Below are 20,929 nucleotides of genomic sequence, written 5' to 3'. Positions count from 1 at the left end.
CTACTGGTTGGCTACTTTCGATTTTTTTTTTTTCTTTCCCGTTCTTCAGTAAAACTGACAGCAGAAAATAGGAAAGGGCATTTATACATTTATCTGATGAAGTGTGCATTGAGAGGTGGATTTCAAAAATTTGTCTAAAGACCCTGATGTATGTTGCTACAATAGACTGATGCTTGAAAATGTATGTAATACAGAGAACGTGATATGAAAATGTGCTACAAATACATACATGGTTATTTTGCTGTGTTAGTCTATGGTGGCAAAAAAATCAAAAGAAGTCTGACAGCACCTTTTTCAACTGACAAATCATTACATTTCGGCTTCCTAGGACACTCCAATAGATCTTTAATAGATCTCAGTAGATCTCCAATAGACTCCAATAGATCTCAAAGTGACTGTTTTTGAAGACAGTCAGAAGTGACTTTCCATTGAATGAGAGGTTGCTGAACTCACATGCATCAAATGTTTCAGGCAATTTCAGAAAGTCTCAACAAACACAATGGATTTTTAAAACACTGCAATTATTTATTGATAAGGTAGTTTAATGTGTCTCATGTGTAACCTGAATCTGCATAACTACCCTGTTTCCCCCTTTTTCCCTCTCCCCTCATGTCACCCCAGTTTAAATCCTACAATAGTCAAGCCCCTCAGTGCATCTAATGAAATGAGCTGCAGCTCACATGAAGTTTAATAAAATTTATTAGTCAGAAAAGGTACTACTTGTCTCCTTCTGTTACATGGTTGCTTATAAGAATAATTTATATATATAGTCCACTTTCTCTTAAACTATCAGAGGAGAGAGATGTAGATGTTACATTACGTCATGCCCTCATGTATAAGGTTTTTGCATAACTTTCACTCCTTCCCCTGTTGATGGAGGGGATTTCTCTATTTTTACCCAGTGTATATCCTGCGTGGTGTTGACCACTAGGAGGTAAAACATGAGTGGTTCCATCCTTTACTGGGACTCTTCAGTCACAGTAGCCAGATGTTATTCTATGGGGTTCAATCCCTCTACCAGGAATTGAACTCACAGATCTCCACACTTTATATGACTTATATTATAGTGTATTAGTTTTAGGAGGTATCCAGGTCTTCCTGTTCAGCAGTTGCAGGAAATCAAAATACCACACACAGGATATACACTGCCCCAGCATTGCCCCAGACAGACTCTGTGCGCAATCTGGAGGTCCTCCTGGACTCACGACTCTTTGGAGCAGGTGGCAGTCATGGCTAGGAGGGCCTTTGCACAGCTTCATGTTGTGCACCAGTTGTGCCCGTTCCTGGATTGGAGGGACCTACTCACTGTCACTCATGCCCTAGTCACCTAGGATTTCTGTAATGCGCTCTACATGGGGCTGCCTTTGAAGAGTATCCAGAAGCTTCATCTGGTGCAAAATGCAGCAGCACAGGCATTTATGTGTGCCCCTAGGGTGGTACATGTTACACGAGCTGCATTGGTTGCCAGTTTGCTTCTGGGTCCAATTCAAGGTGCTGGTTTTGATCTTTAAAGCCCTTCGTGGCATGGGGGCGGGTTACCTGAGGGACTGCCTCTCCCCGATTACATCTGCCCGTCCTCTCAGGTCTGGCAGGGAAGCCATGCTGCAGGTCCCATCTGCCAGGGAATTACATTTGGCGGGTCCCAGGAGCTGGGCCTTTTCTGCTGTGGCGCCCGGTTTTTGGAATCTTCTCCCTCTAGAAGTGAGATTAGCTCCATCCCTCTTAACATTCCACAAGTCTCTCAAGACCTGGCTATGTAATCAGGCTTGGGACTCCCAGGGGACCAGGGAGATTTTGCGATGGCTCTCTTATTAATATTATCCCCTCCTGTTCTGTGTGCTTTTATAGTTTTTTACTTTTAATTGTTTTTATGTATTTATCCTTTTTAATTGTTGTATGCTGCCCAGAGTCACTTTAAGTGAGATGGACGGCTATATAAATATGATGGATGAATGGATGGATAGATAAACTGGGTAAAAACATGGAATTTGTCTTATGAAGAGCGTTGGGTTTATCAAGCTTGGGGTATGGTAAAGAGGATCATTTTATGTAATTGGAAAAAAAGCCATTATCTTGATTTGAAGGAATGGATCCAAGATTCGACTTTATTATCTATATTTGAAAAGTCTCTAAAAATGAGTTCACACATTCTATTGCTACATAGTCCAGATTTAATTATAAACTTAACAAATGAATTAATTTTGTATAGATTTTTAGTTTTTTTCACTGTATTATACTATTCAATGTTGCCTTTTATATTTCATTATTTTAACAATAAACATTTTTAGAAAAACCTACTCTGCAGATCTGAAAAAATACCCACAATGCCTCCTAATGTCCAGTACAATTTTGAGTACAACAGAATAATAATAATAATACTTCCTGGAGCGTCATTGGAGGAAAACCTGAAGTGAGTCTGACTGGACACAGATAAGAGCCCATATTAGGAATTACCATGTGGCAATAAGGGCAGTGAAACGCCAGTATTTCCCCATCCATATTGTGTCCACTGACAGCCATCCAGCAACCCTGTTTAGGGTGATGCAGCCCCTATTGGGTAGGGAAGGCCCACGGAACATCTGCTGGGCTGCTGGGAAGATTATTCAGTCACTCAGATTTGCTCTGCCTTGGACTCTGACCAGAGCCTGGGGCATGGACTGGTGGTGTGATCTGAGTTTGAGCTGATGACTCCTGAGGAAGTGAATAGGGTACTCTGTGCTGTCAGCTTGGCCACCTGTTTACTGGATCCAGGTCCCTCCTGAGTCATGAAAGCAGCCAGGGAGGTGACCTGCAGTTGGTCCATGCAGTAGTGTCAGCCTCTTTCATGAAGGGAGTGGTGCCTCCATCCTGGAGGAAATGGATTATCTAGACCTGTTTCAGTTGGGTTTCAGGTCGAGATTCAGTGCTGAGTACTGAGACAGTTGTAGTTTCAATTGTAGATGACTTGCAGGGAAGCTGGGTGGCAGTGATGCATCCATCCTTGAGCTCTTTGATCTGTCAGTGGCTTTTGATACTGTCAATCATGGTATCCTTCTGAGCCAGCTCTTTGGGTTGGGAATTGGGGGCAATGTTTTACTGTGATTCTCTTCCTTTCTCCAGGGCTGGTTCCAGTCAGTATTGGTTGGGGGCGGGGGGAGAGAGATTGCTCCCGAGGCCCCTCTTTTGTGGGATATCACAGTTCTATTCCCTCTCCCCTCCTTTTCAACATCTCCATGTAACTACTGGGTGAGGTCATCCGCTGGTTCAGGGTTTGGTATCATCAGTACGCTGATGATACCCAATTATATCTTTTCACTCCAGGCTGGCCGAGTGAGGCTGTCAAATTTCCTTCCCAGTGTCTGGAGGCTGTGTGAGTTTGGATGAGGAAGAACTGTCTCTGACTGAGTGGCTGTGGGTGTTTGGACCACCCAGATATTCCACCTGTGACCTTGAATAGGGTGGCATTTAACAGTGGTGTGCCATTTGGGCTTCCTGGACTCACAGCTCCTGCTTGATGAGGTGTCACCTGTGGCCCGGAAGGCCCTTGCCCAGCTTCTTTTGGTACAGTTACACCTTTTCCTGGATTGGGGTGCCCTTCAGACTGTCAATCATGCCCTAGTTACCCCATAGCTTGACTACTGCAATGCACTCTACTTGGGCTTCCCTTGGAAGCTTCAACTGGTTCGGAATGCAGCAGCATGAGCAGTAATGGGCATGCTTTGGTATGCCCATGTAATACCTCTGCTTTGTGAGCTACACTGATTACCAGTTTGCTTCCAGGTGTGAGTCAGGTGCCAGTCACTATAAAGCCTTACATGGCATAGGGCCAGGTTACTTGAGGAACCGCCTGTCTTCAATAGTATCTATCTGGTCATCTAATCTGGCAGGGTTGGAGCATTCTGGTTTCCTTAAACAATGCTACCCATTGGAACCCTGGAACTGCACCTTCTCTGTGGCAGTGCCTGCCCTCTGGAATGAAGTTCCCCAGAGACTCAAACAGCCTATTGGTATTTTGAAGGGCCCTGAAGACGTGGCTCTTTTCACAGGGCTTTGGTGAGGATAAGTGACATTTTTTTCTTTGTTCCCATCTGGGTTTGTTCTGCCATCTTTATTTTGTGTTGTTTTTGTGTTTTTTGTGTTGTTCTTAAAAAAACGTAACTCACCCAGTGTTGCTGGGAGTTGGGCGGCATATAAATTTAATAAATTACTATTAAATTTAATAAATAATTATTTGTTTGATGAGAACCGATCTTGAAATGAGATCAGAGAGCAGCATATCTTCAACCAACCTAAAGCGATTCAACTATTTCTATCATTGTAGCTATTTAGGACTGAGCTGCCCGTTGTGTAATTGCATTAATAGCAAAATCTGAAAACTGTAGCACTTTATACCAGTTAGGTTTACAGAAAATTATTGAAAAATCAGACACAGAATTTGAAAATGTATTTTTAAACATTTATTTAAATGTTGCTATTACAACATGCAAGATTAAAAAAAAAATAGAAAACCTGTAAAATTTATATAGAAGTAAAATTAAAATATGCAATAGAAACTATGGAAACCAATAGCATTCATTTCTGGAATTTATCTTCTAACATTGGTTAAGCAAACTTTGCAATCTCCTTTTCCTTCAGAAGACACAAATTAGGTTTTTCATAGTTTTTCTTTTTCTGGCTGAATTGTATCTAGAACAGAATTACTGGAATCAATTCACCTTGTTATTGATAACAAGCTTAATTTTGATGGATTTAAATGGGTCTACTTTGAATAAGCCTGGATCCAACTTAATGCCCTTTCGCCTGGAGCACACAAATGTAAGTAAATCCCAGGGTGTTAAATAAAACATATTTTTACACTATGTATATACAATTGAAGTTTAACACTTCATTCTTTATTTTCTTTTGCTGAATTAAAGGAAAAACAATTTTAAGCCCTGATTTAACAACTTAGACGCAAGTTTCTATGTGATTTCTTTTCATGTAAATGCATTTGAAAATATGTGGGATCTTTGAACTACTGTAATCAAACTACTTGGCATCACACACTACAATACGTTCAGTTATATTTTAAAATTATAACTATTTCTGAAAGTGGTTCATTATTTATATTTCCTTAAGGAGATATAACAATTTTAGTTTAGTGCACTGAAAACATGGCACGTACAAAATAAAAATATTAAAAGGCAACATCAAATACGAACATGATTCAAAATCCAAACTTCATCTGAGTACAATATCCAAAGACAAGCAAAGTATTTAAAATGAAAATGATATTAAAGGAATATGTAATCTTAAGAACATAACATGGTGATCCCTTAAATGCATAAACATTTTAGACTTGGTAGGGCAAGTGCTAGATACAGGCTCCAGAACATCACTTGACCCACTGGGCCTAGAATCAGTAAGACTTAGTGATTTAACCCAGTATTATCCCCTCTGGGAGCCATTCAATAAAGTCTCAAGAAGAGATCTTTCTCAGAATCCTTTTAAATCAGAGATGCTGAGCTTGACCCTGGAAGTGTCTGCATACTGCATGTGCTCTGTTACTGAGCTATGGTCCCCATATCATTTCTTGAGACTCCATAAGGAACAGAGAAAAGGATTATTTACTGTACTTTATTCAAGAGAAATGCAGTGACAGCTTCCTCAGTACTGTACATATGTGAAACAAAATATTTTTCTATGTTAAAGAGCAACATAAATTAATACACAAAGAATGATCTAGAATATGAAATCAGAAGCACAGCTTTAAAAAGAATGTGTAATGGGACTGTTATTTTGTTTATGATGCAAAATAAGTTTTCATGGCTTCTATTCAGACACCTGTCAAACTAGCTGCAGGATATGTCTGTGTGCCAAAACAGAAATGCTTCTTCATCATCAATGGAAATATAATTCAGAAAAGATTTGAAGACTTTTCTTCATGACTGACCTTATCTACTGTATGTCCAAAGAAATTCTTCACATTCTAGTTTCTAAGCCAACTTAGCCTGGGAGAATATTCACCTACATTAAAATATTTATTTTATATGGAAAAGTTATGAATATAGTTTCCAAAGACTTGTAATTTTACCCACAAAAACGATGTTGTTTGGGGGAATCCATCTCTTTTAGGGTACTAAATGGCCATTATAACCATACATGGTCATGGTTTTTTAATTACAGTTCTTAATTCTACTAAGCTGTACTGCTATAACTAGTAAAGGAATAATATTGTGAAGAGGGTTGTAATTTGTTAAGAAATTAAGTAAAAGCCTCACTAAAGAAATGCAGAATGTGATTGCTCAGTGTGGATTTTTATCTGATCCTACCCTCTAAAAAGAAAGCTGATATTTCAAAGATCCTAAAGATGTTATTTTTTTGTTAACATTCAAACTAACATCCAGCATTTCCAAGATATAGACAGAAATATTTTAAAACTCCACTAGCATATATAAAAGAATTTAAAAACTCTTCTATTACATAAAACTAAATCTCAACACATGGTATGGATCTTTGGTTGTGTTTTAAGACAAAAACACTGCAAACAGTAGTTTAAAATTTGTTATAAAATACTTGTAAGGAAAAGAACATAAAATTGTTCATAAATCCTGTACATTAAATATAGAGGCATCATATCTTTCTCTTTCACTTCTTAATACAAAATCGTATACTTAAAAGTATAGCAACACTGTTAACTTATGACATTTATTTTCATAAGGAAAGTTCTGCATGGTAGAATTTGCCACAGAAATTGGCTTATGGCTATCTGATTATCCATTTTTGGAGGGTTATCATCTTTTAAGTAGCCTTTTTTCTCTCTGCTGTTTCAACAAGTACTGAATCTAAAACACAGCAATATAAAACAAATCTCATTAGAACTTGATGTTCCCTTACATATCATGTATTTCCTTTTGGAGCATAAGATTAGGTGTTCTGGTAGGATTCTTGTTATTTTATACATATGACTTGTCAAATATGACTAAATATGGCTTTCCATCCTCACAAACACAGCTGTTATTGCATTATGCCCTATTGATGAAACTTTGCACCATTTAACTACAACATGAAGTGGGTGTAACCTTCTGCTCCTGTAACTATTACATCCATCCATATCCGCATAGCTTCTGGTGATGGGGCCACCATATAATATATTCTGTCATGCGTTTTAACGCTGAAAGTAAGCAATGGATTAGGACTCTGGAAAGAAAGTAAAAGCATATATAATTATTATACAGTCTGAAACAGATGGAAATCTAATGAGTGTATGTCACTGTAAGCTTTACATTTTTTATTCTTTTTCTTCCGTAGTTGTGAAAGAAAGAATGCTTGGTATACGCAGCTGAGGTTGAAACATTTTTTATAAATAGAGTGCCTTATTTTGTATGCAATTTTCATTAGTAGTTATTAATTTAGTTAAAATAAAAATGTTTTTTAGTCCTGGCTCTGCCCTCTTAGGAATATGGCTACTGGCAGTTAACATACACTCTCTCTCTCTCACACACACACACACTCTTATACAAATACACTTGTGAGACATACAGTATACTGTGTCACATAAACATTACCCTGCACTATTTATATTGTTTATGTTTATAACTTTCCTTTCTGTGTACTCTTTGTTTTTTAGTTTTTTTTTTTTTTTGTGGAGAGGGACTGACTGAAAATCAAAGCTGTCTTCTTTTGGGTAAAAAGATAACATGTCCCAACACTACTGGTCATGTTGGCTGGGAGTTGTAGTTCAGCAACATCTGGAGGCTGCACAGACTTTATCCATGAAAACTAGGAGTGTGAACAGATTCCAGCTGAAAACAATACTATTCTGTAGTGGGTGGAATACTAGCTCTCTACTATATTGCATTCATTGTATTTGCTGAAAAATTCTATGTGTGGGAAGGGAAGCACAGACACTAGCACATTAGCATGATCTCTATAAAGTTTCAGAGTCAGAATGTGTGTAGGATGTATAGTCTCAATAAGTTTTCTGTTTTGGACAGAATATTTTCACCTCAGTTTCATTACAGTAAAAAAGCTTATAAACTTGGATATAGTACATCTTAAGCATAATAGTATGTGCTTGATTCAAATATAACATTTGTAAAAAAGAATATTTTCAAAGGAAATGTGATCTGAAATGGCAAAAAAGTAACAACACTTAAAATTTAGGAGTTTCTTAGTATCTGGATAGTGCATCTCATTTGAAAGGATTTATTAATTTCCCTCTATTTTCCTTTATATTTTTATATACTGTTCTTGAAACCATAACCTTTTACTTATTAAGCGGCATTTTCAACTGTAAACTGTGTGTACAATAATTAGTGTCTGGCCTACTGTAACTAAACTTCAGAAAATATATTAAGAAAAGCAACATATGCATCTTCTCTTACCTTACAAGCATTCTTTAAATGATCATAATAGACTTCCTCAATGGCTTGGAAATAAATTACTCCTTTTAATTTAGTTTCATGTTTGTCTGCAGTAAAAGAAAAAAAGTGGGTTGAAACAAACAATCCACATTACAGATTAACATTAAAACCTCTGTATTTAATTTAAAATAAACTGAGGTTTTACTTAATTATCAATTTATTTGATAATACATTAACATATCAGAATACCAATGAGGCATCTTCCTAACAAGGTGCAGAATTTCTTATCTGAAGCCTTTTCTCAGTTGAAATCACATAAAAGATACTGCCATTTACCACCATTATTTACTGTGTCATAAGATGTAAAAAATCTCTCTCTCTCTCTCTCTCTCTGTGGCTGGTTCCAAAAAACACTGATCATTTGGTACATAGATGTATTTTTTTAATTTCTGTATCTCAAACCTGATAAAATATTATAGCTATAGTTTGAAATACTGGTTTCAGGGATTGCTGATGGTAGAACAAGGTAGAAAAGGCCAAAAGGCCAATTTAATTTCTCAAGAGAAAAGAGAGATAGCACAAGAACACAAGTCAATCACACAAATTGTATTTCTCATAGGCTACATCTGACTTTTCATTCCTTGTAGTTAAGCCTCCTATTTGCTCCTCCCCAATCTTGTTGGTTTGCTGTAATATCAACTGTTGAAACCTGCACAATGCAGGAAAGTCAATGACAGGAAGCAAGTAGAAAAAGATCCAGCTTTTGGCAGATGTGATTCTCCAGATGGCAAGTTGAACTTGAAGAAGTCCTAATTTTCTAGCCAAAAATATGGATATGATTCCAAGTACTGATAACTTGTAACAGAAAATCTTACAAAACAACAAGAAACCAGGTCCTTAATTTAAAGAATACTGCCTGGCCAGATTCATAAATTCACCAGTTTTTCATGCTTTTCTAACTGATTCCATCTATGCACACAGTTTTATTGGGCATTTCCTTGCTTCTAGAGAAGAATGTGTAAGATACAGCATATGAGGAAAGAACCCTAATTCTGACCTTTAGCTTCATTCTAATATGTAAACATACAAGACTGACAAGCAACAAGACAAACAGACTTAGTTACAAAAGTAGCAGAATTTATGGACTTAATCACTTTAATAAAACAACAGGAAGAATGCCATGCATTCTAAGACCATAACTCACCTGCATAATAAGAAAACGTTCTCTTGTTTCTATCAAACACAAACCATCGTTTTTTCCATGTTTTAATTTTACCTCCCATCTTAACAAGAAAGCCTCGGCAGGTCTTCTCAGTGAGTGAGACATGGTAACAAGTCTCTATATTGTGGCCAGCTGTCTCTATGTGGCCGCGCAGATCAAAATCTTCCTTTCTGACTGGCAAATAACGGGTCAAGGGACGAGACTAAGATAAGCATACAATTAATGTTGGTATTAAAATTTTCTGTTCTCTCATTATAATTATGATTAGCCCACTTTTCTTTCATAAATAAATACATAGCATGAATAAATGTGTGCCATTAAAGCTCTTCCCTTTTAGGATACGCAACGTTATGCAAAGTGCAGAAAAAAAACATAAGTAGAATAAGCAAAAGAAATTCATGGCAAGAGACAGGAGAAAATAAAAGGAAATGTAACTAAATCTGGTTTATACCAAAACTACCCAATGTATATTTTAATAGCTTAACCTTGTATACTGTTTCCACTTCCATCATGTCCATCTTCCAATTCATACATTGCTGTTTATTTATTTATTTGGTAAATTTATATAGCTGCTCATTTCACAGACATGACTCTGAGCAGCATACAAAGTTAAAAACACTAAACTGAAACAACAAAATAATCAAAAATATTACAAAATCATGGAAAAAACCCATCAAAACCCATAAAAAACAATAAAACCCATAAAAAACCTCATAATCTGTGGGAGAGGACACTCAGTTTCCCTAGCAATATAGTCACTTTGCAGGCTCCATATCCATGTTACCAGATCCCCAGCCAAGATGGCAAAGCCATGTCTTCAGGCCCTTCTGGACGGCCAGCAAGGTTAGGGCCAATCTGACCTCCAGGGGAATGATATCAAAATGTGGGTGTTGTGGCAGAAATGGCTTTCCTTCTGGGCTCCATCAGATGACACTCCTTCATGGATGGGACCTGCAATGTGCCTTCCTGCTGGTCCCAATGTGAGGGGTAGGTGTGATTGGCAAGAAGCAGGCCCTCAAATATCCCGGCCCCATGCTATGTAATGGTTTATAAGCTTAAACCTCTCACCTGTCTTTTTGAGGATCTCATCTACTCCATCCAACCACACTGTTTGCTAGCTCTCAACTCATTCACTTTGGCTTTATTAAGTTTTGCAATTTGATTTTCACTCATTCTCTCTATATGATCAAACCATCTAAATATACTTGTATACATTTTCTGTATTCAATACACATACATTCATCACACATGCACTCTTGACTGTACCTCTGTAGTTTTACCACTTAAACTTCTTAAATACCCCCATCCCAACTGAATTTAACTTAGCTTATGTTTCTCCTTACGTATCCCCTTCCCACTTCATGTAACAAAATGAGAAGCATGCTCTTACAGAGAGCCAATTTAGCTTCTTTTAACAAACATACAATCCTCACAACAGACAACATGCCATCCACTACTTTATTATCAACTTTTGCACATCTTTTTTTTTTAAAAAAAACAACTCTATCCATTTTCCCATCTTTTCAGGGACAATTCATCTACTTGCTCTACATTTTCATAATTTATATATAACCTGCAGTTGTTAACTCTATTTTTCCATCCAAATAGCTATACTGGTCTTTGATAAATTAAATTTATCATGTGATCCAGTGAGCTTCCAAAGCTGGGGGTGGACTTGCACCTAGGTCTTTCTGATCTTGGTCCAAGAATGTAACCTATTAATATGTGCGAGGCTTCTCTTCCTTCAATACCTGCATTTTCTCTATTTCAAACTACATACCTGACTTCTCTGTTTTTCACGTATCTTAACTTCTTTTTCAATTAGTTTTTGTCGCTGACTAGTTTCTTCTTGTAACCTTTTCTCTAGCTGCTGTCTGCGATGCTTTTCTTCTTCTAGTGCTTTTTTTTTTGCTTCCATTTCTCGTTCCTAAAGGAATGCAGACAGTAAAACATAAAGCAACTCCTTTTTTAAAAAATATATTGTTTAAAACAAGTTGATCCAATTTAAATGCACTGTTTGCCTGTCCACCTTTCAGTTTTGAGCCCAGGTAAATGAGAAGGAGTGAAATTGGTCCTCATATTTGGATGATTACTGCCTGTCCATTTCTGTGTCTGTGCGTGTCTTCCCGCTCCTTTCTTGTTGTGTGGATTGGAAACAAGGAGATTTTTTTGCTGTAGAATCTGAATTAGCTTAGGGCAGGGCAGTGCTCTTCATTTATTGTTTTCAGTATTTTGACTTTATAAAAATGGTGGCAATCTTGGCCTGTCTTCAAAACATAGTAAAAGCACAGAATACCATAGAAAGATAAATCCAGAAAAAAAATCAATGATCATCTGAAAGGCAAGAACAGCACATAAGGAGTCCATTCACTGACTCTGCCTCAGGGTTAGGGTATTTTTGCCCCAATTATAAGGTTTTCTATTTTAAAGATTCAAATATTTCTGTCAATGTGTTTGGGAATCACTGGACTGTAATACTGAGTACAAAATCTATTGAGATTTTTAGTTTTTAAAACCTATATACCTAGGTTTTAGTGTATATACAAGCATAAGCACTGAAAAATGGATCTATTGTACAATTAAGGACATATCTACATGTATAATCCCAGGTTTACAACTATCACTAAGCATTGCAGATAGCCATCAAATGGTCCTTCCTAGAACCTTGATAACACTTAGTCTGCATCCTCCTTATAATGATGGTTGGATAGACACATATGACTCAACAAAAATGGCTCTTAAAACAGATTTGAGTTTAATATATTCATGTTCAGTATCTATGCTGTATTAACCCAGATTATTTTATAGACTTCCAAATATAGTGGAAGTTACTGCTCCTCTTAAAACAACATTATTCCAATCTAGTCCTGAAGATTCATACTGTCAGAGTCCACTGGATTTATTCTCTAACACGTATGGATGTTATCTTGGTTCAGAAGAGCACAACTAAGGCCAGATAGCCCAACATTTGTTTATTAATTACAGTTATGTAATGCCTTTTTTTTATAAGGCAGGGTTTTTCAAATTGTGTTGACGGGGTTATGTGAAAGACTAAGAGCAAAAACCATTTTTTAAAGTTTGCTTGAATGCAGTCAATTTTCTATCACTAGAACTTTCCAGGGGGTCCAGGAATTTTCTTTCTTTTTTCTTTTTTTGCAACTAATAGGTTCCATAGATTCAAAAAGCCTGAAAAACCCCTTCTCTAAGGAGTTCAGGGCAAGGTACATAGCATCACTTCTCATTTTTATTTTCAGAACAACTTTATATGGTCGGCTGCACTGACATAAAGTGATAATGACCTGAATCTCTCTGGTTCAAGTCCAATATTCCAACCACCATATCATACAGAATATTGATCCCTTTTCTGCACATGCAATGTGTTATGATAGATACCTCTCTTGGGCCACATGCTTCATCATTAATGTCCCTAAAAATTAGGGTATCTCAACCAACAACTTAATTTGCTTAGTCTACCAGACCAGTTCTGGATCATAGTGCATATTTCTTATTAATCTATAATAAATAAATCTGAGTAACTGCATACTTTTAAATCTGTATTGACTGATCAATTGAAATTAATTACAATTGAAAATGTACTAATTTCAGAATGTAGTGACAACACAAATTCAACAACAGGAGTGTCTTTCCTCTTTCTATATATACATTACCCTGGATTCAAGCAATCGTGTTTTCTCAGCATGAGCTTGTTTTAAAAGTCTTTCCATCTCTTCTATTCGTGCCACGTTTGCAGTACTGGCACTGTAACAAAAACCAGAAATAACAAAAATATTTGAGAAAACATTTCAATATTGAAAATGTATTTCTAGGCGTTTTGTTATTTTCTATGTATTCCCTTCTCAGTGGAATTACTGATCAAAAGACATTATTTAGCTACCTGTTTTTTTTTTTCGCACACACACAAAACAAGCAAGCAAGCAAAAACACACAAAAAAAGAAGTAAAGTGGAATAACTGCAGAACAGCTTTTGTCAGATTAATCTGAGAGACAACATGGGGATTTTCAAGTGGACAAGGATTCCCTTGAATTTGTCATAAAATTCTACTAATGAGATAAGATGATTATCTCGGAAGCTTCCTCGGAAATAAATACTGTAGATGTCCATACTATTTGAAGCAAAATTCATCAGAAGGAATACAGTTTGTGGTAAATTTTCAGTTTAATAAGAATACATAATATTCTTATTACTCTTATTCTTCAGCTAAAAAGAATTCCTACCATTGAAGTCATGCACTGGAAAATGCAACACAGAATAAGAGATGGAAGGAAGAAAAGAAAAAAAAATACTAGTACTTAAAGTGAAATATATTGCAACAATCGGTTGAGATGGAAACACTTGAGATGAAATGGTGCTAGCTGACAGTTGAGGAAATATCAGAAGTAACTGGTCTTTAAGTAGGCAGAAGAGATGTAATATTCCTGCTTTCCTATCTTTTCAACTACAATTACATATGCTTAAATAATTATTACATTGATTGGGTACTGATTGGGTGCTTCTAAACATAAAATATTTTTCTTACACTGGCTAAGATCTACAATGGTACATTTTAATAAACTCATATTTAATAATCTAATATACTTGTACAGTATGTCTAATTATTGTGTTGCATTTGCTGGAAAAATGAAACATTGTCACAATGTACCTGGAAATATTATCTGGGGAACAGGCAGATATACTAGTCTCCATGCTGTCTGAGCTGTCTAAACTAAGCGTGTCAAAGGCGTGGTCTTTCAGATTAGGATTAGGGTAATGAAAGGTGTTCAAGTACACATTTGATTCTGAGGCAGTTCTGCTGTAGAATTCAGGAGGCTTCTGGCTTTGTTCCTCACGCAGATGCTGTTGGTTATAACCTAGAAAAAGAACAAAAGTGTTTGTTGATTTATGTTTTATTTTATTGAATATTTTAAAACGAAAATATTAATTTATATTATAAAATATAATTATTTTGAATATGATTCCATTCTGAGCTCTTATCTGGATTTGAAGCAATGGTAATTTTTATTAGTTTAGTTTCTCAAGAAAACATTAATTGGCTTTATTATACTTTAATGTTTATGATGCATATCCCCTAAATGAGTCATTGGCTAAATTCATACCTTATGCTATGTTATCATATATTTTTGATGAATATAATTTGGTCAATAAACCACAATAATCTGTTTTCACATATTGCATGAAGATATACATTTTCATTTACAAGCACAATGCAGGTTCATGCACTATAGGAAGGCATTGTGTGATTGTCTCATTTTAATTTTATGTGTTGTATGAATCCAACAATGGGTTGATTCAGACAAAAGCATACACTTTACCTACACTGTGGCTGAGATTAAACACAGCTTGCTGGTTCATTCAAATTCAGATAATTATTTAAAACAAACCAACTTGATGATTTAGGCAATATACTAAATTGCAATTAGTCTGAAGTGAAAGCATTATCTTCTCTGGATCCAATGCTATGTTATTAATACAAATAAACTTTCTTTGGATTAAAGATATTTTCTGTTATTTCTCAGCAACAGCCTCCATAAGCTTGTCATTTTTTGAATTGTGCATCTTCAAAAATCGTAAGTATTTGAATGTAGAGGATTATCATTCAATTGTAGTTGTACAAGTAAGGCCAAGCCATACCGTGCCCACCCACCTGCATCAGCGGGATCAGAACAGCACATTTCTTGCTGGGAGAAGTGATCGATATCTTTGAGAGAAACTGGCCTCTGAATAAGTCTTGAGACACGAATGTTAACTATGTTCCTTTAAAATGTGATCAATTTTCAATTCATCTTTCTATAATTTGACACAAGCTACGAAATGCATCCTCAAACAATATCACATTTTATGCACAGGAAGCGTTTTCTATGGAAACTATTATTAGGATATATTTTGCAAGAATTGATTAAAATTACCTTTAACACTTGAGCTTTTGGAATGACTAATTGTTCCTTTAAAATAGAGATTTTGTTGTAAAGAAAGAGAAAGAAGATATTACTATTATAATGGCATTTTGTGGATTTTGGTTATAGATTAGACCATTTAAATTAGTCAATAGCAGAGGTTTCCTTTTAGTTATCTTTTTTTTTTTTAACATACAAGGAAAAATTGAAATGTATTTACTGTATGGATACTTTCAAAATACATGCAACTAAAGGCTGCACAAATATTATATATTAGAATAATTGTTAAAAAACAAATATACGCTCTTTGTTAGCAATATCAAAATTTCCAGTAGCTAATAAGCATTCTCATTAGCAAAACACAGAACTCTAGATTCTCAATTTGAAGAAATATATACAGTATAGCTCATTTATTCTAATTTTACATAGCATATGATGGTGGATGACTTTGAAATAATGCCCTGGGCTAAGTCAAGGAATCAAAAAGAATATAGAAAGAACAAATCCATACATTTCTGTACAATTTTATTACCTCCATTAATCCAAAACTGTAGGACTGTAAGGGGGAAAAAGCTAACATCTAATTTAAAGAGATGACCTAGGATCAATATTTTTGCATACATCTGTAAAGTCACAATGTGAATCACTGTTTTATTGGTCATCTGTAACATCCAATATTCACAAGTATTCTGCTTTTGATAAGGGAGGTTTCATTTATCTAACTTGGATAATAAATGTTGAATTGACTTCTGTGCCCTGAATTTAAGTAATCTTTTTAAAAAGTTGTGTGAAATAGTAGCCATTGTATATTTGGACAACAAATTCTTTAAATTATATATTTTAGAAAGTAGTCTAAATACTGATTCAGCTGACTACTAAATTTGCTGGGGGAAGTTGATAGGCAAAATTATTTTGGAGTGTGATAAACTAGATGAAGTTCCACACTTTTAATCTTTGTGATCTTAAGTAAGATACATGTGTATTTAATGTAGTATTCTGTAGAGAGCAAGACTTTGGCAGTCAAAAGTGCTCAGGGATCAAGTGCTCAGGGATGCAGACTTTGGGTAATTTCCTGACAAGGAAGTACGGCCTTATTTCCTATTGCACAGCCATATACATTCAATTTTTTTTAAAGATATGTGCTGATACTGTATGTTTGTGTAGGATAACTGTGCAATAGGAAACACATATCCAAATAAAACAACAACATAATGTGATACTATCAAATTATACCTGTAAAAAATCTTAAATATATAAACTGTATATTATGTCCTGCTAAAAAAGATGAGTGGATCTGCTAAAAGAAGAGGTGACTTTAATATTGGCATGACAATGAAAAACTTAAGTTAATGGTTAATGTCTCAATTCAACATATCGTTAATTTAAGGTACTGCATAAAACTGTTTTACCAAAAAAAAAAACCAAAAAAACAAGCAAGCTTAGTTAAATGATGGTAGCATAAATAACAGTAACCAGAAAAACAGTTGTCAGAAGCATATTGAAATTAAAACTAAAATAGAAACTGTTACATTATTGCTGTTAATATCACAATCGTTGTTAACAGAACAATGTTGAAATCAAAACAAAATTTTCAAAGCTTGCTTTTTACAAAGAACACAGTCAAGAGTCTTTTGTTTATGGTGAATCAGAGATGCTTTTTATATGCTTATGGAAATCATTTTAAATAGCTTTCTACGTTTCCCAACCCAGAAAATCAGTGGTTGCCATACTGCTCCTTCTATATGCATGGTTGCCTTAATCAGATAATAGTTTCCTGTTACCAACTCAAGAGCATTTATATTTTTAAGAAAAAGGGGGAAAAAGAAGAGTCAGTTAAAAGAGGAAAAAGATCCACAGCATATTTTAGTGCTGTAGTAGTAACAAGAAAGTGAAGGTCTCCAGGAGAGGAAATTTTCAGTTCATCTTTCTTTCAACAGAGTTGTAGAGCATGTAGGAGAACTGCCTTCCTTTTATTTAGACAGCCAAAACAGTAATTCATATTAGTATTCCTTCTCTACTTGTCTTCTGTAAACAATACTCATTTTCAGAAAAGGAAGTTGGAAGAGAATAAAATTTCCAATGTGACTCAAATAACTAACATACATACATACATGTGGACAAACAGCCCACTACAAATTTACAACATTGCTACTTTTATTAACTTCTATATCAGGCTATACTTCCAGTTGTGTGCATATCATTTATATCTTCTCTTCAAAATTATGCAAGTATTGGGTTTATAACTCAGTGTCATGACATTTTCATGAAAAGAAATACTGGTTATTACATAGATTTCAATATTTTTGTGATGTCATGGTTCACCAATTGAGGTAACAATGTGACTAAGCCACAGTTGCTTAGATTTGCCAAGATACTTTACAACAGCTAGGTGCAATGTGTGAACCTGGCTTGTTTTATTTGTAAATCTAAGCTAGATTAATTAACAATAGAAACCTGCAGAGTTTATTTGTGTGCTACTTTTACAATTCCCCAAATGATTAATAAGTATAGGCAGAGGGGAGCAGAATATGTCAACTGTTCTACATTCACTACTGGATCCATTATCTTCAACCAACTCCTATCAGAATATGTTCTTACTGAATAAGTACTGCCATTGGAATACTGGCCTGGAATCCTGATGGCACAGATCTCAAGAAGGCGTTCCCATGCAGAATCCCTCCTACCTCCATAAATTTGGGGGCAAAGCCAGCAGGCATGATCCTATTTCCCATATTATGCCGTTCTTAATTATATGACAGAGTATGTATGGTTTAAACCTGAGATTGTTTAAATCATAATACCTTCCTAAAGTTTTTGAGTGGAATAGGAAGTTCAAAATTTCCACACATATTGATTCTGAATGACTTGACGGTGTCCCTTCTGCCGTTAGTAACACAAACCAAGCATATAACACCACAGAGAATGTTTTTCATACCTTTTTTGCCTTTACCTGATTTTAATAAGACACAAAAAGTTAAAAGGAAAAAAAATCACAATAATTTTAAAAATATTAAATAATTATTTAAAACCAAATATTCTAACACGCACAAATTACACACATATAGAGAAGTGCAACCCCAGAAATTGCAGCTGGGAAAAAAAGCTGATTTCTGATCGGGGTGATTTCTCTTACCACAGATTTTTTTTTTTCTTCAACATATTTTGGATTGCAGCCCTTGTCAAAACAAGTCATTTCATTAAAGGTATTTTAGATAGTGAATGTAGGTTTCCTAAGAATTAAAGAATCCACATCTCTTGGGGGGGTCACAGTTTAAAAAAGAAAAAAATCAACAATTCTAAATAGGTATCTGATTTGCACAAGGCAAGTACAGTACACAAATCCTATTAAACTTAGTGGACCTTACTTCTAATTTAGTAAGTCTAATTTTAAAATCAGAGAAGGCAGCTGAGACTAGGGTTTTGTTTGCCTTTATGTTTTCTGTGACAGCCAGTTTGATGTAGTAGTTAAGGCATCAGGCTAGAAACCGGGAGACTGTGAGTTCTAGTTCCACCTTAGGCACAAAGCCATCTTGGTGATTTTGGGCCAGTCTCTCTCTCTCAGCCCTAGGAAGGAGGCAATGGCAAACCACTTCTGAAAAACCTTGCCAAGAAAACTGCAGGGACTTATCCAGTCCCTGCAGTCTCCAAGATTCAGATGCAATTGAACGGATAACCAAAAAAAAAAAAGCTGTAACTGTCAGTAGTCTTAACAGTTATACTGCAATACTTCCAATTAATTAGAGATTCCCCACTTTGTCTTAAACATTAGAAATAGTTTAGAAAGACATTGCAGATCTGACAACATCCCTTCTTACATATGGTTTCTAGTTCAACAGGGTAGCCACAGGATTTAGCTAGACACCAAAATGCCCACTCGATAGACCAAATAAAATTAGATATGTCTTGTGAATGAGACCTTCTAGCCTTCCATCTGATATCTAAATGTTCCAGGGGCAGGAAGAATGAACGTGGGCATCTATAAAAAAAAATTCCCAGTGTATATCACTCTGTATGAATACAGAATACATGAGTATATAAAAGCAATAAATAATAGATGCAGAGGTGGGAATGTGGCCTTGATATTCAAGTTACAATGAAAATGAGATTCAGCATGGCAGTTATGCTCAGGCACTATTCAAATAATAACAAAGCGTGAGAGACAGCTGAAAGACTTAATTTCAAGAAAAACTATGACAATCTGCTTCTGATCAATCTGAAAATGAATACATGCTGAGCTGAGACAGGTTTTCACAGAATTCAACATGGTAATTGTCTGAAGTGGAATCTTACTATAAGAAACTATTAAGACAATTCACCATCTGCAACAATGAAGTATACAAAATAAGTAAACTTTGAGTCTTAAATAATACATAATACATATAGAGTAATGTAATTTTCTTAGATGGTCCAAATTCCTTCTGCAAAAAAGAACGTTGGTCTTGAGAACATGAAGAGTCCATTAAAACAGCTAAAGCTGAATTAAGCTGAATTAATTTATTGTGCATTTATTCAATTAAAAGAAATATGTACTCATGTTAATGTGAAATAGGATTTCCATTAGGTTATTATTGTACATAAATTTATGGAATAATTTTAAATAGCTTTACCTTTATGAGTTCTCCTTGGCTCCACCTCTTTTGTCATAGATCCTGAACAATGAGGAAGTATGCTGCCACAGCTACTGCTTTGTCCAAGTGGCAGGTGACCCTGCCAGGAAAAAACAAACATTTAGAGGTACCGCTTTTTATATATAAATCCCTCAAATAAATTTCATATATACAGTCATGTGAAAAAGAAAGTACACCCTCTCTGAGTTCTATGGTTTTATGTATCAGGACTTAATAAAAATCACCTGGTCCTTAGCAGTTCTCAAAAGTAGGTAAATACAACCAGATGAACAACACATGACATGTTATATCATGTCATCATTTATTTTACAAAAAGAAAGCCAAAATGGAGAAGCCATGTTTGAAAAACTAAGTACACCCTTACTGCTTCCACAGGTATGAAGAGGCTAAGTAGCAGCCAGGTGCTGCTAATCAAATGCCCTTGATCAACTGATCATCAGCAAGTGTGACTACCTCTATAAAAGCTGAAGTTTTAGGAGTTTGTTGGTTTTGAGGTGTGTGTTAACACAATGCCAAAGAGTAAAGCACATCAGCAGTGATCTTAGAGAAGCAATTGTTGCTGCCCATCAATCTGGGAAGGGTTATAAGGCCCTTTCCAAACAATTGAAAGTCCATCATTCTACAGTGAGGAAGATTATTCACAAGTGGAAAACATTCAAGACAGTTGCCAATCTTCCCAGGAGTGGATGTCCCAGCAAATTCACCCCAAGGTCAGACTTTGCAATGCTCAGAGAAATTGTAAAAAATCCAAGAGTGACATCTCAGACTCTTTAACTGTACTTGTTCAGTCTTTTTCTAATTGTACTGTCATGAACTTTAACATGCTAACTGAACTCAATTAG

The 20,929-nt window shown here is 35.6% G+C and overlaps 1 protein-coding gene across 8 annotated transcripts in view; it reads right to left on the bottom strand.

Annotated features, from left to right (window-relative positions):
- Window positions 1-4,428: 4,428 nt before the first annotated feature.
- PHLDB2 (pleckstrin homology like domain family B member 2) overlaps window positions 4,429-20,929 on the bottom strand; it is a 68,046-nt gene continuing 51,545 nt past the window's right edge. For 5 of the 8 annotated variants that reach the window (XM_088144511.1, XM_025163825.2, XM_025163827.2 and 2 more), the window contains 9 exons: window positions 20,067-20,166; window positions 18,395-18,409; window positions 15,472-15,507; window positions 14,208-14,415; window positions 13,215-13,305; window positions 11,327-11,473; window positions 9,529-9,748; window positions 8,346-8,431; window positions 4,429-7,158 (listed from right to left, as the gene is read on the bottom strand). In XM_088144511.1, the coding sequence (XP_088000637.1) occupies window positions 7,018-7,158; window positions 8,346-8,431; window positions 9,529-9,748; window positions 11,327-11,473; window positions 13,215-13,305; window positions 14,208-14,415; window positions 15,472-15,507; window positions 18,395-18,409; window positions 20,067-20,166 (1,044 nt within the window). In that variant the 3' untranslated portion in view covers window positions 4,429-7,017. The remainder of the gene's footprint in view (window positions 7,159-8,345; window positions 8,432-9,528; window positions 9,749-11,326; window positions 11,474-13,214; window positions 13,306-14,207; window positions 14,416-15,471; window positions 15,508-18,394; window positions 18,410-20,066; window positions 20,167-20,929) is intronic. The other 3 variants (XM_007423799.3, XM_007423800.3, XM_088144510.1) reach the window with 2 other exon arrangements.

This window comes from Python bivittatus, unplaced genomic scaffold (genome assembly GCF_059951505.1).
Source record: "Python bivittatus isolate LINGU-HERP-01145 unplaced genomic scaffold, Pbiv_v1 ctg000350_np1212, whole genome shotgun sequence".
In the NCBI taxonomy this organism is placed as follows: domain Eukaryota; kingdom Metazoa; phylum Chordata; class Lepidosauria; order Squamata; family Pythonidae; genus Python; species Python bivittatus.
This window is presented reverse-complemented; position numbering and strand designations above follow the sequence as displayed.